This window comes from Syngnathus leptorhynchus, chromosome 18 (genome assembly GCF_054491065.1).
Source record: "Syngnathus leptorhynchus isolate UIUO chromosome 18, UIUO_Slep, whole genome shotgun sequence".
NCBI classification, from domain to species: domain Eukaryota; kingdom Metazoa; phylum Chordata; class Actinopteri; order Syngnathiformes; family Syngnathidae; genus Syngnathus; species Syngnathus leptorhynchus.
The window spans coordinates 5,729,841-5,750,192 of NC_141212.1; the positions used below are offsets into that span (position 1 = coordinate 5,729,841).

General features: G+C 39.5%; 2 protein-coding genes across 2 annotated transcripts; one reads left to right on the plus strand and one right to left on the minus strand.

Moving 5' to 3' along the window:
* Window positions 1-162: 162 nt before the first annotated feature.
* Window positions 163-10,331, plus strand: tshr (thyroid stimulating hormone receptor). The gene is made up of 10 exons (XM_085937005.1): window positions 163-323; window positions 2,550-2,621; window positions 3,707-3,781; window positions 5,297-5,371; window positions 5,704-5,778; window positions 6,439-6,516; window positions 7,253-7,321; window positions 8,035-8,112; window positions 8,238-8,426; window positions 8,519-10,331. The coding sequence occupies exons 1-10, from the start codon at window positions 163-165 to the stop codon at window positions 9,951-9,953; spliced, it is 2,307 nt and encodes a 768-aa protein (XP_085793131.1). The 3' UTR covers window positions 9,954-10,331.
* Window positions 10,332-12,542: 2,211 nt separating this feature from the next.
* gtf2a1 (general transcription factor IIA, 1) lies at window positions 12,543-18,776 on the minus strand. The gene is made up of 11 exons (XM_085938094.1): window positions 18,741-18,776; window positions 18,560-18,601; window positions 17,024-17,125; window positions 16,716-16,902; window positions 16,533-16,597; window positions 16,205-16,280; window positions 16,003-16,127; window positions 15,791-15,895; window positions 15,393-15,665; window positions 15,205-15,294; window positions 12,543-14,230 (listed from the first exon to the last, which is right to left on the minus strand). Exons 2-11 carry the CDS (start codon window positions 18,587-18,589, stop codon window positions 14,123-14,125), a joined length of 1,161 nt encoding a protein of 386 aa, XP_085794220.1. The 5' UTR covers window positions 18,590-18,601; window positions 18,741-18,776; the 3' UTR covers window positions 12,543-14,122.
* Between the last annotated feature and the right edge of the window lie 1,576 nt (window positions 18,777-20,352).

Sequence of the window (20,352 nt, forward strand, 5' to 3'; positions counted from 1 at the left end):
GCCCATCCTCCAGCATCCCTATACCTTCACAGCGTCACATAGAACCTCCTGGGACCCTGAAGAGAAAAGTGAGTGCTTTCTGCAAGGATTTGGGCAATGCTATCCTGCAAATATTTTTTCTAAGATCACCAAGAGGACAACAAAGACAAGAAGAATTGGAATATGCAATTGATAGTATGCATCCTGTTTATCATCCACATGAGCCCCGCGTCCAATGCTGACTCCTGTCCTGATGCCTGTAAGTGCTCAGAATGGAAGAGTCGAACCATCTCTTGTATTGGCATTGATATGATCCCCAATTTCCCAGCTAGCACAGAAACACTGTAAGTACATTTTCATCTGTAGCTACAAGTATATTTTTTGAAATGGATGTTGAATGCCTAAACTGTCTCCTCTGCCATGAATTTCCCAACACACTTTGCTGGGGAAATCATTATAATGCAATGGTTATTCGAATAAAAGTGCTCCCACATGGCACTCTGATTCTGTCAAGTAGTCACATTATCACTCTATTTGCAGTAATGGAATATGTATTCTCCATTCAATAGAAAGTGATTTTTTTTTTAAACTTTATTCAGGATTTAAATCCAATAGAAATAGACTACAATGGTAGCCACGACATATGACACGCAATGGATGAATGATATGCAACTGCAATGTAAATAAAAGACATAATGTGATGTACTGTACCAAATTAGGATTGGGGGTAAAAGAAAATACTAAATATTAGGAACAGATCCAGACCTGCAAAAGCTGCAAATTTGGCATACCTATTGTTTTGGTTTTCAGGAAATGGTGCACATAAGGGGGGGGGGGGGTTGTCCAACTTAGATTGACATATTTTCATTCTGAGTTAATTTGGCCGCTCCAGGAAAACTTAAGTGAATTATATTTTTTGTTAAATATTATTCTAAAGGAGAAATAATAAAACAATTGAATTTTTTTTTAAATTTTGCATTGTTGTCTCATAACAGTAGTTATAATATTGAAAATAAAAATAATGTTCATGGGAATTAATAGTCCCCAAATGACATAATCGACACAAAAGTCTCTTTTATACAAAGTTCTAACTTTGATGCCATGAATGTAGGAATAATTTGTGGTTACTTTAATCTATGTTTATTCAACCTTAGTTTCCCTGTATGCTTCAAGTTACCTATCAAAGGAAAAATACTGTGCAAATAAATGTAGTGAGAGGTAGAAAGTGTAATCACAGGTGTACACTTAGCTCGGGGGTTTTTGAAAGTAAAAAAGGTGAAGGGGAGTCAGAGAAGTGGAAAGGAACACAAAAGACACACTTCAAAAGCCTGCGGAGCGTAACGCTTGACTCATCTAAGGCCTCGTGTTCAAATACAACATTTACCATTGACAGCACATTTTGCAACTTCAGATAGCTGAGAATTATTTCAATGGGAGAAAAAAACTCAACAAAAAAAAAAAACCATCTATCATGACGGAAATTTCACTAAGGCAACAGTAAAAACAACAATCTACCTTAGTACAAGTTAACGTATCATTCAAATTATTTTGGAGTTGCTCATTTAGGGTAAAAGTAACTGCAAGTAACTGCACGGGCAGGAGGCCACGGGGCTGTTAAGACATTTTTAATGAACCTCAGTGGAACATGTGCAGGTTGATATACCACAGAGTCACTCGTTTCCAGTCAGCGCAGCACATTAAACATCAAAATGAGATGTAGTCCATGGTAAACACAACGATGATGTTTTCTCTAGATTTTGGTCCAAGAAGACTCATTGAGAGTGTAATTTTCTCCTGAAGTGTGTAAGATGGACGAATTGGTCTTCATCCTGCTTATTTGGGATTGTACCAAGTTTTGACGGGTGGGAAGAAAGATGTCAGGTGCCAAGGTCTGCTCTGTGTCGTAGTGTTTGTTTGAGTTTGTCGAAGCATTGTGCAATATGTGTTTGCTCAATGATCTCGCGATTCAGCCACATCATAAGTTTTTGAATAAGTATTTTCCGGACTATATGGCGCACCGGACTATAAGGCGCACCTTCAATGAATGGCCCATTTTAAAACTCTGTCCTTATATAAGGCGCACCGGACTATAAGGCGCACCATTGATGCATCATGTCAGATTTTTTATCCAAATCAAATCATTCTCCATTTTATCTTTTTTTATTTCAACTTTAGATGCAACAAATTACTTTATAATCACAAAATAATGATCCATAGTCTTTTTGATTCATGATTCATAGTCTTCAGCAGATTAATTTCATGACAAAATGCTTCGGGCTAGTTTAAATTTAGGAATTTGGGCCATATATAAAGCGCACCGGACTATAAGGCGCACTGTCGGCTTTTGAGAACATTTGGGGTTTTTAGGTGCGCCTTATAGTCCGGAAAATACGGTAGTCCATTGTTTCTTCTCGCCGGATACAAGCAATGATATCAGCGGAGTTTTTAGAGTTGACTGCTTTTGATTTCAAAGTAAATTTGAGATGAATAAACACAGTCAACGAAGACAGGTGTACAGAAGTCTGCAGAAAATCATGTGATTAAAAAAATGGCTCTGTCTTTTCAAGCAGATGGCTTTTTGAGACTCGTCTGTCATCTGTGCCATCAGATGCTTTTGCCAGCGTGGTTAACATCTCAAGGATGTGAGTAACAAGTTTGTTTTTTTGTGATTACATCTCGAAAACAAATAAACATGGGCTACTCTCCTCCACCTGTTCCCTTTTTTACTACTTCTCTTCTTTCCAGCTGTGTCACACTTAAGGGAATGACTTGTTCTCTCCTTAATATCATCACCAGACTGAACAGCTGGAAGTATGAATACATTTCTTGAATACCAATGGCACTCCTTTTGAATGCTGCTATTTTGTTCAAAATTAAAGAGGTACTCCCTGCAGAAGAGTCTGAGGAGTCAAATAAAAAGTTTTCTCTTATTCTATTATTCAAATCATGAAGTGCATTAGCTAACCGTGTTATCAGTATTAGCTTCTGACAACCGGCACGTTTTATTGTCCAATTAAAGAAATAGCCCTACTAGTTGTTTTTATAGAAAGGTGGCGACCAGGCCATATTGCATCTATTCGTGAGCATTGTCAATAGCCTCAAAATGTGTTTGAGCTATAATTTTTAATGTTTTAATATACAGATATTTTCTTTCAATTTTGCTGTGCTGGCTTTCGTAACTAAAAAGAAAGGGATGGACATATATCAACTAAAGAATAAAGACAATTTGAGTGAATATTTTATTCATGTTTCAAATCTCTATTATCATATACAGGCTGTTTAAATTGTATTTCTTTCTTTCTTTCTTTCTTTCTTTCTTTCTTTCTTTCTTTCTTTCTTTATTTCTTTCTTTCTTTCTTTCTTTCTTTCTTTCTTTATTTATTTATTTATTTATTTATTTATTTATTTATTTATTTATTGTCATCTGCAGGATACCAACCAACTACACTTATGCCCGCTGATAGGTCGACAAAGAATTTTTTTGAAGTGAATGTGTCGTAACATATTGATCAATTGCTTGGTTGGAAGTTTATTTACAGAGTACTGTACTTGTTTCCAATGACAAATTGAACCTGCATGAGTGTTGACCTGCTAGTGTATACATCCAGCAGATGGCTGCAAAATTACCACAGAATTTAGAGGCTTTGAGACAAGCAATCTAAATAAATCAGGAAATAGCTGCAGATTTGAAAAACTATTATAACTCAATCATGTTTATTTCTTTTAGATATATATCAGTGGATGTGACTCTGCGGAGACTAGAGAGAAACGCATTTCACAACCTGAGGCAAATCACCCACATGTGAGTATTTGAAACAAAGGGCACATTCTTTATTGATCCTAGTTGAGTAAACTGTTCTACTGTATTCGCTCCTTGGCGAGATAACTTTCAGTTATGGCCTTGAAAGTGCCTCAAAGTAAACTTTAGCTTTACTTCAATGTGCGTACAATCTGAAAGTACCGTATTTTCCGGACAATGAGGTGCACTGGACTATAAGGCACACTGTCGGCTTTTGAGAAAATGTTAGGTTTTTAGGTGCGCCTTATAGTCTAGAAAATACGGTACTAGATATTGGTAATAGTGTCCTAATGCTGATATTTGTTCTTGTAACTATAATTAACAGCAACACTTGTACGCAAAAATGAATTGAGCACTAAAAGTACTCCTCAATTGCCGCCGGAATTTATGTCGTGACTAACTGGTGGACTTATTCCGGATAACAAAAATACAGACAGAAGCAATCATTCTAACCAGCCGAGGTTGGTATCTGGTATCTTTCCGGGGGTGTTATTTTATACATCTAGGGCCTATTTGCCTCTGATTGGTGTGGTATAAGAGATAATAGCATTTCACTCAGGTTTCCTTCAGGGTCAGACACAAATGAATGCGCTGCTTCCTTTTGGCTGCCAACAGCAGCTCTAGATGGGAGGCTAACAAATGATTTGGGAGGTCTTGCCTAATTTGAAACCACATAGTTACATACACAGTTCTTACTGGGAATTAGGAGGACACTAAGGATGAAAGTAAGACAAATTCCTCAATACAGAGTCTTGTTACATACAGAAAGAGAAATTGGTCACGGCCATTAATACGAGGTGGTATTTGGTCTTTGGGAAAGACAGTTGTGTATTTTTACTTCAAGAAGCCTGTCAAGCAGAACAAAATGGCAACTGGATTTAAAATACAAAATGGAGACAGATTCTATACAGCTGCGTGGAAATGTTTGTCAAAATAGTCACTTTTTGTCCAAGTTTATGGATGTTTATTGTACTAAAAATAATAACGAAGGCAACTCATAAGGCAAGCACTGAAATCAATGATTTTTTTAATAATCATTGGGGAAAAAAATGAAAACCACTGGTTCATTACAGAGAAAATTTTCAATCAAAAGAATTTAACCAAATACTGGCAAAAGTTCTTAATTTATCAGCTCGTAAAACAGTCTGCCCGAATAGGATCAGGAAGTAAGTGAGTTAACCTGCCAGGCTGTTAGCCGTGAATATAGCCAAAACACATTTGGCCTTAGACATAACACAACTGTTCTGTCCAGCCAGGGTGAACCAAAATAAACATATTAATGAAACACTTCCCCCCCCCCCGTCTCATTCCTACTTCTGGTTTTGGCTGTCAGCATCAAATTTCCCTTCACTGACCTACACCTTGTTCAGATGTTCCAGCAGGTTTTAATGGCATGCTCAATTCAGTGTCGCTGTATTCCACTGATTCCATATATGGTTCGCTTTCACGTGGAAACCAAAAGTTTTCTTTTGATAAGATTGTAAATGTCAATACAATATTGTCTCTTTGTTCAATCAGAGAAATACGGAATGCAAAGAATTTAACCTACATTGACCCGGAAGCCTTTAAGAATCTTCCGAACTTGAAATACCTGTGAGTACTTGTCATCCCATTTTTTTTTTTTTTTTAAAACACAAGTCCTACATTATTAAATTGTTATTTATTGTTTTTTTTAGCATTTATTTCATAAGTCACATCTCTTGAAAAAATGTCATTGGCTCACTTTATAGCTATGAGGAACCATTAAAGAGTTGATCAAATGCTTAAAAAATGTGAGTCAGAATGTAATGTGCACAAGTAATGTACACATTACATTGATGTGTATCTTATTTTGAAAGGATGACTTAAATTCAATTGCTGATATTGGAGGATGTGTGGAATTTTATTTACTGTATCTCATCTAACAGTTTTTGTTTATCCATCAGGGGGATTTTCAATACAGGCCTTCACAGCTTTCCTGATTTGAGCAGCGTCCACTCAAATGAAAACAATTTCATTCTGTAAGTTATTTTTAAACACTGTAAAAAGTGCATTGGTTTGGTTTAACATAACAAAACTAATAATCAATAATTAAAAAAAAAAAACATAACCACAAAAGTACATTGCTAAGATTTATTTCTGCAATGTTTTGGAATTTTGAAGATGTTTCATACAAAGAACAATTTCAGGTTTTACTGGTTTTTTTTTTAATCCATTTTGAAGGCATGGCTCGGCTTATGCGGCTCACTTCTTTTCCATCTGACATATTCTCAATGTGACAAGACAATTTGGAACAGACTGGCAGACAAATTAGTGACTTCCTGCTTGGAGTGACTGCTTTGGTCCACTTCCAACCAAAATGCGGCCGTGGTCAGAGCTCTCAAATGGCATTAATTGAAGTATACCGAGCAAAACACTACACAAGCACTTATTATGTGGCCGTTTGCACTTGTTATGAGTAGATGTTCTCAAGATGTTGTGAGTCATCAAGCGTGTGGTTTTTCTGCCATTGAGTCATTCCTTCAATCAACTTCTCTACCCACTTTCATTTTCCAGCTATAATGTAAAAAAAAAAAAAAAGTGAGAAGGCATCAATCTTCCATTGCATCTCTGCCACTTTCCAGAGAAGAGTATACAATGTACTTAAAGCTTTCTTTGTTGGGCTTCTTCTCTCTTTGCAGGGAAATTGTAGATCATCCTCACATTACTGTCATTCCACCCAACTCCTTCCGTGGCATCACCAGTGATTTGCTGACAGTGTGAGCTTTTGTCATAAAACGTACACAAATGTACACTGTTCCGTACGTTTTAATGTAATTCGTCAATGTTGGTATGATACTGAAAAAATATATATCATTCTTTAATTAATTCTATCATTTGAATTCTGATGAGGGGATATTAGGAACTATGCTTTCAATTTAGCCCCGCCCACAAATGTTCATCCATTTACTGTATTTTGTTTATCAGGCTATTTCCATGTGCGTTTCCACGACTGGAAACTTGGTCGGCCATTGATCAAGTGTTCCAGGTTCTCCAGGATGCATGGAAACGTTCCCGTACATTCAGTCATAACATTTATTAAAAAAGGTGCAGCTGATTAGAAGATCATAAGCCACTACAGTAAAAAAAAAAAAGGCTTGCTCCATAAATAGTAGCAATGTAATTAAGTCCATATTAAAACTTTGAGCATATTGCCTTTTAATGAGAAACAAATACTAAGCCTCAAATAGTTTGAAGAACTGCAGACAGGTCAGAATGAGCTCATTCGAAGAACATGTTATGCGTATGAACGGTGTATTAGCACACAAACACACAACAGGCACTCATGGACATGTGGTCAAGGGGGATTGTAAATTTAATACATGGCGCTGGATTTCTAGGAAATGTAAACCACAAAATTGCACAGACAAGACGTCACTGTGAAATGTGTACATGGAGATGCCATGAGCGATTCAAAACAATGCAATGTTATGAGATAAATATATATTTTTTTAGGATGCTCTATGGGAATGGCTTCAGAGAAATCCAACATCATGCGTTCAACTGGACCAAGCTGGATCAAGTGTACGTCAAAACTTGTTGAATCAAACTGACGACAGTTAGAAAGGAAATGTTTAAACGATGGAAAATGAGACTCGTGTTCAACTTCTCACCTCCGGGCGACTAAGTACATTTCTTCCACTTTTTTTTTTTTTTTGACAACTTTGCTCAGCACTTTTAGACCTCACAACTCGTAGGATTAAACTATTGCTGACATGTGTCGTGTGTATTTTTCTGCTGCAAATGGATCCTCTCATATGCGCTCCAAAACGGGATTCAGCCAAGCTTTTGATTAACCCACTCAAGTTCTCATGGGAAAATATTGTGCCTCTATATTGAGGAGCAGGAAGTCTGAGTTGCTTTCTTACATTTACTCAGGGGACACTGGATTCTTTGTGACCATCTCCAAGCTCAACATTGCATTTTGTTTTCAATTTCTTTGCATTCTTCAGACATTTTACAAGAGCCTACATTGGTGAGCGACCAGAGTCGGAGCATGTGCAACGTTAGTTTTTTCGTGTTACATGATGCCAGTGTAGCTCGACCAAAACAAACACAGCTTTTTACACCATCCTGATTTGTAGAAAGATGTGTGGTAAGGGTACGGTGTGTTTAAGAAGTGCTTCGATGTGTCATTTGTCTAATTTTACAAGAAGCGGGATTATAATATTTCTCTACACTGTCACTCAAATGTGAACGATGATTTGACAATTTGTACGTTGTGTTTGCCTGTGCAGTGATCTTCACAGGAATAAGTATTTGACCAAACTGGACGAAAGAGCTTTTGACGGCGCCATCAGCGGGCCCATGCTTCTGTAAGACCCTCATACGACATATTTACTTCCAAAGTACCAGTACTAAGTACCAATAATCTGACCAAAATTGATGTGTTCCTTATCAATTTACAAGAATTCCAAAAATGTATTTTTCTGTCCCTCAGAGACATATCCCAGACGGGGGTCACCTCCTTGCCCACCAGCGGTATGGAGTCCCTCAGAGAGCTGAAGGCCCGCAATGTTTGGACCCTTAAGAAATTGCCACCTATCAAAACCTTCAAGCACCTCACCACGGCCAATCTTACCTACCCCAGCCACTGCTGCGGCTTCAAAAATCTCAAAAAGAAACGAGGGTGGGTTTTATCTGTGATTTGGATTATGATGAATTCAATGTATGGAAGAGAATCAGCGGACTTGGTTTTGTAAATCCCCTCGTGTTTTTCAGATTTAGGGAGTACATCCTCTGCAACTTGACGGCATTGCTCCAGAATGATGCTGACCAGCATCAGAAGCGTTCTGTGGCGCCGCTCCACTCGGTTTCCCTTCAAGGCGCGGTAGACATCCCAGAGGAACCAAACGACGACGGTCACCGAGATGGCTTTCACGGCAGTTTGCACTATCACGCTTACTTTGGTGGCCATCCGGATGAGGATGTAGGTTTTGGAGATATGCTCATGAACCCTCAGGAGGATCCAAGCGAGGATTTTGATAATCGTTACGATTACGTGGTGTTGTGCGATGAAGGGGAGGAGGTGATGTGTGCCCCAGTGCCTGATGAGTTCAACCCTTGTGAGGACATCATGGGTTTTGCTTTCCTACGGGTGTCAGTGTGGTTTGTGAGTCTGCTAGCAGTTCTGGGGAATGTGGTGGTGCTCCTGGTACTGCTCACCAGCCACTACAAGCTTTCCGTGTCACGTTTCCTCATGTGTCACCTGGCCTTCGCCGATCTCTGCATGGGGATTTACTTGCTGCTCATCGCCTCGGTGGACCTCCACACACGAGCGGAGTACTTCAACCACGCCATCGACTGGCAGACGGGCCCTGGTTGCGGTCTCGCTGGGTTCTTCACCGTGTTTGCTAGCGAGCTATCTGTCTACACGTTGACTGTGATAACCCTCGAGAGGTGGTACGCCATCACGTTTGCGATGCGGCTGGATCGCAAGTTACATCTTCACCACGCTGCTGCAGTTATGATGGGAGGTTGGATCTTCTGCTTCCTGCTGGCGCTACTCCCGCTCGTAGGAGTTAGCAGCTACCAGAAAGTCAGCATCTGTCTCCCGATGGACATCCAAACCACAGAGGCTCTGGTTTATGTCATATCTGTGCTCGTCCTCAACGTCATGGCTTTTCTTATTATCTGCGCTTGCTACGTCAAGATTTATTGCGCCGTTCACAATCCGCAATATCGCTCCGGATCCAAAGATACCAACATAGCCAAACGCATGGCGGTCCTTATCTTTACAGACTTTCTCTGCATGGCGCCGATTTCGTTCTACGCCATGTCGGCAGTGTTGGACCAGCCGCTCATCACCGTTTCCAACTCAAAGATATTGTTGGTGCTCTTCTACCCACTCAACTCATGTGCAAACCCGTTTCTATACGCCATCTTCACCAAAGCCTTTAGGGGGGATGTGTTCATTCTCCTCAGTAAAATCGGTCTGTGCCAACGTCAGGCTCAATTGTTCAGAGGTCAGACAGTTTCTTCCAAAGGTAGCAGTGGGACATCCCAAATCCGAAAAGACAAAGATAAGTTGCGAAACGGAAGAAGTCCAGGCCAGAAAAATGCAACTATTCTCCAGAAGAACTCCTCCTCGTGTTCATACCATCCGGTGGTCGGCCAGCAGGGAAACCTTGAAGACAACCAGAACCTGGAGACGTGAGCTAAACACCAGCCGGAGCTCTCAGAGGAAGAGACGTCGAGGCCTTGAAGCGTTTGCCGGCGGATCTGTTTGAATATTTAACAGGACGATCCGGCGGGCTTCCATTCCAACTTCAGCTGTTTTCACAATTTTAGCTTCGAGGATTTTACGGTTCCAGTTGGTGGAGAATATCAAGTGTCACTGAAGTATGACTTTGACCTCATCTCTTTGACTGTGAGACCTTGTTATTGAGGCATATTCAGCAGAAGGAGAATTCAAATGATCGGGACTCATTGCATTTTCCAACCATAATGTTGGCTCATGTAATTTCTGTCACAATTGCACTTTTAATGGTTTATTGTGTTAAATATTGATCACTGTATTAATGATTTTATGAAATTTTATACGCCTATTCTCATAGAATCTATTTTTTAAGATTGTTTCGTATTATTCTTCTGAAATAACTATTTGCTTCTTATGATATTACAAATTTAAATCTTTATTTGGTTTTATATCATTGTATTTTTGTTCAGATATGTATTGCAAATACTATATAGTATTTTCTGACATAGTAAAAAAAATTACATTCTTTAAATTTGTTCTCATGTTCATGAATTATTATTGATTATTTAATTCCATGGTAATACAACTTCCAGATTTAAGATACATAATATGCAGCACAGATACAGTTTATATCTGCTTGGTTAACAAATGCAATTGTTAATCCAGTCATCCATTTTTTATAAGGTTTATCCTGATTATTTGCTATTTTCTGGTCATTGCACAAGGGTAAAAAAAAAAAAAAAACATCAACATATTCTGTCAGTGCCTCTACTTTAGAATGTAATGGTTGTTTTTCCAGTATGGTTATATTTTTCCATCCTCTTATGGAAACAAGTAACCAAAACAAATCTAGTTCTACTGACTAGAGTCGCACGTACTGAGAGCACTCAAAGTTATTACTACAATGCCAGACGGGAGCAGTCTAACATCTGGTTATCATTTCATTTGCAAGGTGACATTTTTTCAGCTTTCCTGGAAAGGAGGAAGACCAATTCAGAAATTTATGGAATGTCAATGATTCACAAAAATATTTGACCACTGATTGTCATAGAATAAGCAAAAGATTTGCTGGTTTATGTAAAAATTCAGTTTTCTTTGGTTCATGCTGGAAATCAATTGCATGTTGCATGCAAACAAACCATACTCAAACATCTGCCTAATAATAACTGGATTTATTTTCACTTTGACTTCCTCTCGTCCGCCTCTCTGATTTTCCAAGTCTATCCGAGCCTTTCCTTCAAATGATTGGGTCAGAAACTGGACTATGTTGATCCCCCTGACACCAGATTACTTTCCTGCAGAGAAGTTGGAGTGCTTTCAAACCAATCAGTACTGGGAGATTTACTCTCGCCGTGATGGCTCCAAAAAGCGGTTGTGATTTTTGACTAACCATGCAGCTCTTGTTCCTTGGGAACATAAAATCCCTCTATTTATGACGTCATTCCCTCACACTACTCCACGGGCCAACAGGCATGGACAGCACTCTTGCAGGGTCAAGTTCTTGCCTCTTTAGAAAGTGGAGGAGCAAACCACAAAGTGGATATCAGTAAGGGCCTTTGGAAGGACGGAGGAGAAATAAAAACGTTTGGATTTTACATTTATTATTTTACCTGGCAGCTTCATAGTTTATATATGGAGTTCTGTACATCTGGTTCTTAAAGAGAGGCCCACCCAGACTGGCCAGGTGAGACCGTAGTAGGCCAGGTACCCATGAGGCCTCATTCTAAAACCAGCAATTCAGACTTAGCCACAAATAACATAAGGACCCACACTTCATCACAAGGACTCTCCAGACATTCTTCCTTCAGCAAACCTGAATAAAAAGCCTTTGTGATACCATATTTGATATAGCGGAGAAGTGACAGCCAACCTCAAGGGCTATTATATAAGCGAGGACCATAGTTCCTGATTCAGCTGTAATCCCAGACGGCACCACACCTTCAGGCAATGATTACCCACAAAGAAATACGTAAGGGATTTTATCAGGGGGTTTGGATTGGGAATTAGGAGGGAGGGGAGGCTCACATGGCATGCAGACAGACAAGCCTGCAGACGGTGGATTAGTTGGTAAGAAATGTGGATTTGATGGGAGGTTGGAGGCAATCTCGTCTATGGTAGGGGATGGAGTTTTAGTATTTTTAGTCCCGGAGTGACGAGAAATACCTATATGGATAATGGATACAATCCAATGTTACAAAATGTTTACACTGTTGTTTTTTTAATAATTATTGCTAAAATAGGCCAATTTTACTATGACAGGAAATATAATTTATAAATGACTATTTTTGATCCTGAGGATTTTAATGAAAGCATGCCACAGAAATGGAAGATTGAGAAGCATTAAAAATTGTGAATTTTTTTTTTAACATAGATTTGTTATCCTGCTGAATTCTCAATTCAGTTCAAAGTGTATTGAGAGGCTATTTAATATTATATTACAAAATACTGGCAAAAATATGGCCTATTAAATGCAATTGTATGCACACTCCAAAATAAGATTTTGGAAAGATTTCCTACACTCAAAATACATGTATTTGGTTCCAAAGGTAATTTATTATAAAATGTTTTATTGAACAATACATTTGAACAGCTATTAGAAGTCAAAACAGAGCAAAGGTGACATAACATTTTTGGGTAGTACAAGAAAAGCAGGAGTACAAATCAAAAAGGCACACTCAACACTCAAGTTACAGTATGTGGGAACAACCATGTATCTCCTCTAGGAGCCGTAATCCACACAGAGCTACTGAATAAAATCAATGACTTGATTTTTGTTGCGACAAACCTTTTTTTTTTTGGACTTGCTTAAATAGTGAAAGACATCAAGGTTGCTCACATGAACACAAAAATAAGAACATTGTCTTGCTTCCTTCTTAAGGTTGTATTCACAATATAAATTTGTGGAGCCCACTAAGAAGCCAATTAAGATCAAGCCCCCCCCACCCAAAAAACATTAATTTCGTAATTCCGCAAAAGGTCACTAAAAACATTTTACAAGAACGCATTCCCCCTCCTTCCAAATTTGAAATCCTCTCAATCAAAAACATGCTTGCTTAAAAGTCAAGACTAAAAACACAAAAGAGACATCATATTGATTGGGAACGTCGTCACGCAAACTTTGTTCAGCAAACAGGAAAAAAAAAAAAAAAAGGAACACTTGATTGTAAGAGCACAGTTTGGCGCGGATCAGAAAAAAAAAAAAAAAAAAAAAAGATTAACTTCTACTTTCAAGAATAAATAGAAAATAGCGTCACTGATGAAATAAAAAGGTGGCAACTGACTTTTGGGGGAGCTCAGTGATGCAATTGACAAACGCACATGTAGAGTGGATGAACTTGAACTGCTTTAAGCATACACACACGCTTATCAATAAACTGAAGGCTGCTCAATTTACAAAACAGGACAGATGCAATTACTTCAGCCATGGCTCTGTTTCTATTTTTGTGGAATGACGCTACTGAAAAAAAAGAAGGAAAAAAAAATCTGAAAAAAGGGGATGGAAGAAAAGATTTGGAATCATTGTTAGATTTAAAATAATGCCTTTATACAGCTATAAATTACTTGAAACTTAAAGTTATTTGAACTTCTTCGTTATAACCCTTCAATTTTAAAAAAAAATGTTTAAAACAATGACAGGTGAAGCACCTTTTTCCAAAAACCTGTGACAGAAATTCCAAGGACTAAAAAAAAAGTGAGGCCAAAAATTGATTCTGGCAGATGTAAAGGCAACAATCTTAAGTTTGGACTTCAGTGCAGACAAGCTGAAGCTGTCTATCAACTAGCAGTGCATCGACACACTTTCCATGTCAGCACACTTCTGACACGTGCATCTTGTGAAATGATGTGTGGGGAATTCACACTATGGGGGGGGGGATCGAAAAGGCTGAGAAACAAAAAGGAGGGCAAACGTTCCCTTTCGCTGTCGGTTTCTCATCCCGCTTGCCGAGTGCGACCAGTGACATCCGGTTTGTAGCAAAGAACCTTGCGGTCCTATGGTGGAGTTCTTAAAGACTCGATAAGCTTCCTGCAATCAAATCCAGTCACAGGTTATGGAAGGATATTGATATTGTCCATTAACTGGATAGGAGGAGTAACAGAGTTCCTGCTCCCGTTGCTCGGCTTTGTCTTCACCACTCGGCGTCCCCGATGGCTTTGGAGAAGACGCAGTCTCTCCCGTTCAGATTCATGATCCCGTCCTTCAGGTGAAATTTCCATTTGTTCTTACTTCTGTGAATCTGCGGAATAAGTCGAGAGCGGTTAATGAGTGTTGCGAGGGGGACGTCACGTGAAACGTGACCAGACGCGCTGCCGTGCTCCCGATCTTCCGACCGCATTTGCCAGTCGGTTTTTCAGTTTGTCATCTTTTATTTAAATTCTTTCCTATTTACTCTCCTTACTGTCCAAAAGCAAAAAACAATTTTTTTAATTAGAAAAAAATCAAATCTTTAAGGGACAGTGTGTAGAATGTTTTGTTTATGGCTTTTCAAAACACATCATTTCAATTATTAAAAAACATTCTATCTATCTATCTATCTATCTATCTATCTATCTATCTATCTATCTATCTATCTATCTATCTATCTATCTATCTATCTATCTATCTATCTATCTATCTATCTATCTATCTATCTATCTATCTATGATCGATGTTTACATCGACATACATTCATAAATATGATCGTAGGCGTAGTAAGCGCTAATTATATTACCCAATCACAAATTTGCTGGATCAATGACTATAACATGTGTAACAAACTCTATGCACTTTCCTTTGACATTTGAATCCTAGCAGTTGTGTGTGATGAAATTTTGCTTGCATATCTGCTGAAGAAACTGATGGGAGGCTTGTCAAGTGTGGTCAATGAGGCACGCGCTTCAAACTGAGATTGTTGCATTCGTTTAGATCACCGATCGTTGGCAAAAAAAAAAAAATCTAAAATTTAGGGTCCGAAAATTACGATGCTGTTAATGGAAAAATCCATCAAACATGAAAGGTCCAAATGAACAAAACAAACAATCTGTTACGCTATGTCAGTGGTCAATATTGAGTGGTGTGTTTGCAATTCCCACTATGAGTGCAATTCACTTCAAACAATACTCCACGCCAATTAACATTATAATATTTGACAGACTATTGTGGCCAGCAGTCCAAATTATTGTTTGATATTTATACACGTGTTGGCTACTGTAAGCCTCGATGATGACTTACCTTGTCATACTGGCACACAACTACATTCTCTGTGTCAAACAGCTCGTGGTCCTCCGCGTCGCTGACATCATCGTCGCTGTTCAGTGATTTCTAAAAAGGCAAAAAAAAAAAAAAAAAAAAAAAAAATCATGCGCAACCAGCAATGGACTGCCACGAGTGACTCAAAAGGTGACGGGTACTCCGCTCACCTCCTCCACTTGCCCATCTTCTCCCGCGTCCTTGTCTTTCTCCTCTTCAAGGTCATCATCATACTCCTCTTCATCATCCTCGTCTTCATCTGACGAAGTGTCTCCGGCACCGTCCACCTGTAGCATCATGGGAGGCTGAGGTTGCCCCGGGGCTGCCTGCTGAGGCTGGCTCTGCACCTGGGCCTGTGACACTGCTGCACCCTGGGCCTGCTGAACCTGTTGAATCTGTGCTGCTTGACCTGGTTGAGGCGCCATCGTGGTAGCCTGCGTCACCTAACGGGACGGGTAGACAACAAGGACAGCAGTTGAGCTGAGATCAAAGTATCCTAATGCCGATAAAGAAATCAGGAACCTGAATTACAAAGGGGAAAAAAAATATATACTTTCAGCATGCTGACCTGCGTGTTGCCTTGAACTTTATTTCCAGGAGCTAAGACAATCTGTGGCTGCTGGATGATGACTCCTGTTTGCTGAGGAATGCCTCCTTGTAGAGGAGCCAAGACCTGGGATATAGTGAATGCAACAAGTCAGGTCAATAAAATCAATAGAATGATTTGATGGCATACAGCGAGAACTAGCACAAGTAGCGAGTGCGAGTAATTTGACGTACCTGCTGTATGACTGGAGCCTGCACTGAGCCCGGTTGCATCTGCTGCTGCAGGAGGATGGGCTGCGGTGGCTGCTGGATGATATACTGAGCCCCGTTGGGTGCACGCAAAACTTGCACGAACTGACCTGAAGAACCAACGAGACATTTTGAGACAATCCATATTGATCAGTATGTTTCAAAACATGTGACCTGTGGCTCTTACCTGAACTGGTGATGAGCTGAGGGTACGGTGTGACCCCAGTTGGCAAAGCAAGGGCAGCTTGAGTAGCTGCCGCACTCTAAAAAAAAACACAGCGTGCATTTAAGAGTTTGATGCAATCACACGACCAACTATAGGATTTTCTTTTTTTTTTTTTTTAGAATTCAGAAAAACAAGTGACAAATGTGTTGCTCTTAATTGTGTGCCAAAACAAAAAGCCACAAATGAAACACTGCCTTGGTAAAATAATTCGCACAGAATATGGATGCAGTGTTTTGTGAAGAATCTCAAACAGCACCGCAGTAGGGCAATGTGTATGTTCACTACTTGCCATGCCCGTTGTTGTCATATGCTGCAGAATTTTGGAATCCGGTACAATGACTTGCTGCTGGGGAGCTGCAGAAGACAATTACGGTCAAAACAAATCATCGGATATTTCGACAAGACTACTTTAAAACGTTGAGAAGAAATACAAAGAACTTTCCACCGGAAGTTGTAATTCTATTGAACCAACCTTGCTGCTGCTGGGGAGGCAGGATGACTTGTTGGGCTTGTGTCTGCTGTGTCACCTGATGACCCTGTTGAACTTGATGCTGGGATGATTGTTGCTGCTGTTGCTGTTGCACGGCCTGCAGGGCTGCCTGTTCCTCGGTATGGAAACCCTCCACTGCCTTGGATTGCAACAGTTTGCTTTCCCATAGCTGAAATGTGTGAAACAAGAATTATTCAAAGAAATACACACATTTTGAGTTGCCAACGGCTCACGAAACTTTTGAATGCACTTTTTGGTTGTTATTGCAGCGTGTTGCAAAATACTGTTACCGTTTTTAGCTCCAGGAGAACTTGTTCATCCACGCCCTCATCCAGGAACAACTCTCGCACCTCATTGATCACATCCTCAATCACAGTCTTGTACAGTTTAGGCTATAAGGAAGCAAAAACAATAAAAATTACACACCGCGGCCATAGATACTCGATTATAGACATTAGAAGAGCTTTATTTGGAATTCTGGTTTTACAAAGACCACAACCTGAGCCCATGTGGTGTAATTTTCAGTCCACAAATGGCAACTTTTAAATTTAAAAATAATTATCTAATCATGGATGAATTAACTTTTAATGTTAAAAATTGCTACAGAACTATCCCTTTAAATTATTGCAGTAAATATATTCCATTCACGTTAGTTATAGTGTATTTTAGGTTCATTTTCTAATATCATCCCAAATCTTAAAAAAAAAAAAAAAAAATCGATAAAGGTGATTGCACATTGCATTAACTTTCCAAATATTCACTTTGTGTCGGGTTGCACCCACACCTCAATGAACTCAGTTAGCTGCAGTAACGGCGTTTTCGTAAACGTTCGTTTTAATATTTGGGCACCGCGCTGATAGCTAAAGCATACAAAATGGCCGCATTCCTTTGGTATAAACAGAACAGCGAATCTACGAAGGCTATAACACGGGCCGTCTCCTTCCCTCCTTGGCCCGGGCTGCTCCTCCACTATTTAAAGCAGTCTGGCGTTTATAAGCTTAGTCGGTGACGTAACATCGAGTAGCACCTTCCCATCCCGGCCAGTCTATATAGAGAGCCAATATGGCGGTATAAAACCAGCGGCAACGAGGGAGGAGGGACAGAAGAGGAGACGCAGAGGGGAAACGTGGAAGCCATTTTACGGAGCAGCTCGACAGCCTTGAAAATTTCACGTTGAAATGTATTGTCGTTCGATTATCGCTTAGTTGGTTATTTCGTACAAGGTATGGGAGATTTGTCGATGGGAGTAAGAATATCTACTTTTAAAAAATGGAGTGAAAGTGTTTTGGGGGCAGATTTTTAACATTCAAGTCGTGGAATGGTGGAAAACAATGATGGGACAGGGAACGTTGACGTCGCGACTTTCGCCTACTTTATTTCATCATAAAAGAATAAAATTTGGTTCGCGGTGTTAATGCAAGGTGCTTTGCGTACATTTAAGGTCTTAACTAAATCGTTACCTCGGCTCTTTGTCTCTGCTTACATGTGTTGAATATTACTCGACTACACTTAACGCCATAAACGAAGATTTTTTTTTCGCCCCAGTTAAAACGTTCAAGTGCATAAAAAGAATTTGCCAAACACGTCACAACTATTGAAATACTTGTCCAGTTTTGAGTCGCAACACAATTTCCAACCTACATTCACAATTAAAAATATTGGAAATAAGACTCTAATTCAATCGTCCAATTGATTGAAGCGAATTTAATTTCTTTTGGTGTGATGCTGGGATGTGTGTAAATCTTAAATTAATGTGATTCGATTAAAAAGTGTTCAACAGTTTACCCCCATTTCCCCCGTTGACAATCCTTGAGATTGATCCTTACCACTGGGTTCGAGTTAGCCGAGCTCGCCATTATACGCGCAGTCTAAAAACCACACGGAAATGGGCGAGAAATAAAGAGCCAAAAATGATCAAAAAAAAACCTGTTAAAACAACTGGGAACGGTATTCTAAAACAGCCGGCATCACTTTTGTAAATAAAACAGTTTGGGCGGTCTTATTTACAATCCCGGGCTGCGAATCCCCAGCCGTCCTCCGTCCCTCGTTGTTCTGCTTTATATACTGAGCGAAGGAGCTGCGAGTGCGCGAGACATAGGGCAGAGTCAAATCGCTAACATCGCGAGATCTTAAGCGGAAACGACACACGAGTTTATGGCCATCCTGGGAAATGTAGTTAATTTACGTTGTGAAACTAAATCGTAAATGGACTACACTTATACATAGCGCTTTCATTCACACGAAAGCGCTTTACAAGTTTTACTACTGCACGAAAGGCACCTTGAAATCGATCTTAGTCAGAAACAACTGACTTAAAGCACAAACATACATACAGGATACATATACACAATATATGCACGCATACATGTATTCACTCTGTACCTACGTTCAAAGTTATGTTGACAATGCAGACTCCGTCGTAAACCGAGATGTATTTTATGTAATGACACAAAACTACCACAAGAGATTGCTCACACTCCGTTTCACTTATTTCAAGCGTGTTCTTTATGAGCGCTTAAAACACACAATCCCCCAATCCAATCACTTTAGGATGCAACTATTTTCCCACACACTACCAGGGAGGTGTGAGCTTTGTCCTCTGCATTTAATCAAATATGCACTTGTCCTGATCACCGATGGGATCTCCCCCTTTAACAAGAAAGCTTTGCAATAGATGAGAACTGACAAGAATGCAGCTCTGTTTCCGTCTCCATGGAAACTTGCCTCATTGGTCATTGTGTGGTTATGGATGATATATACCAAAGACAGTCTGCTGCACTCTCACAATCTGATATATAAGTTGTTGAGATGACAAATTAGATCAAGTTATGCATATTTGGACTTATAAGTACTGTACTGACAAAATAAACTAGAGGTACTGTTTGGAAAACACGTGCACTTGATGTAGTTCGATATTAAACTAGAATGTATGTAACTTTACAGAAAACACATTTGAGTTGTCCACTTTCACATTTGAAAACACGTGTAATGATTCCCTTGCTGACACATTAGTCACTCCAAAACGAAAAGATGTTATCGGAATTTTATGTCTCGTCCTCAAAATGAGATGTGATTAAATAGAACGCTGTTTAATGCAAACCAATTGAGTCCCCCACTCTTAGTAACTGATGATGCCCTCTAAAGATCTCTTGAATGCCCCCCCCCCCCTCCATCTTTAGTTGCATAGCAACAGAGAAACTGCAAGCTCCAGTTGTGTTGATGGTGGAAGCGTGCCGCACGCGCAGAGGCACTGGATGGAGATTAAGCCCATTTCAGCTTCAATTATGAATGGACTTCCACTAGCCATATGGCTTTGAAATGGCACCTTCACTGCCCCTTTAGATTGATAAGGCCTTGACCAATGCCAGCCTTTTACTTTGTTGCCTAAAGGGAGAGCTAAGTTTGATCTTTAATCATAAGTATTGAACTAAGATGATTAGAGGACATAAATGAATAATTAACTGTCAGAGGAGGCACGGTTATGATAAGACCCTTGTTGATGGGAATATGTGAGGTTAATGGTTTGGGGTCAGCCTTGAATAGGGTATATATATATATATATATATTTTTTTTTTTTTTGTGTGACTTTCCTAAAAGAACAGTAGAACTAATCCTCTGC

Coding starts and splice junctions, on each gene's coding strand:
- tshr (XM_085937005.1), top strand. CDS start 163: ATGCAATTGATAGTATGCATCCTGTTTATCATCCACATGAGCCCCGCG. Junction 5,372..5,703: donor CTTCCGAACTTGAAATACCT/GTGAGTACTTGT, acceptor TTTATCCATCAG/GGGGATTTTCAATACAGGCC. Junction 5,779..6,438: donor AATGAAAACAATTTCATTCT/GTAAGTTATTTT, acceptor CTCTCTTTGCAG/GGAAATTGTAGATCATCCTC.
- gtf2a1 (XM_085938094.1), bottom strand. CDS start 18,589: ATGGCGAGCTCGGCTAACTCGAACCCAGTG. Junction 16,903..17,023: donor TTCTCCTGGAGCTAAAAACG/GTAACAGTATTT, acceptor CACACATTTCAG/CTATGGGAAAGCAAACTGTT. Junction 15,666..15,790: donor AAGTTCAAGGCAACACGCAG/GTCAGCATGCTG, acceptor CCGTCCCGTTAG/GTGACGCAGGCTACCACGAT.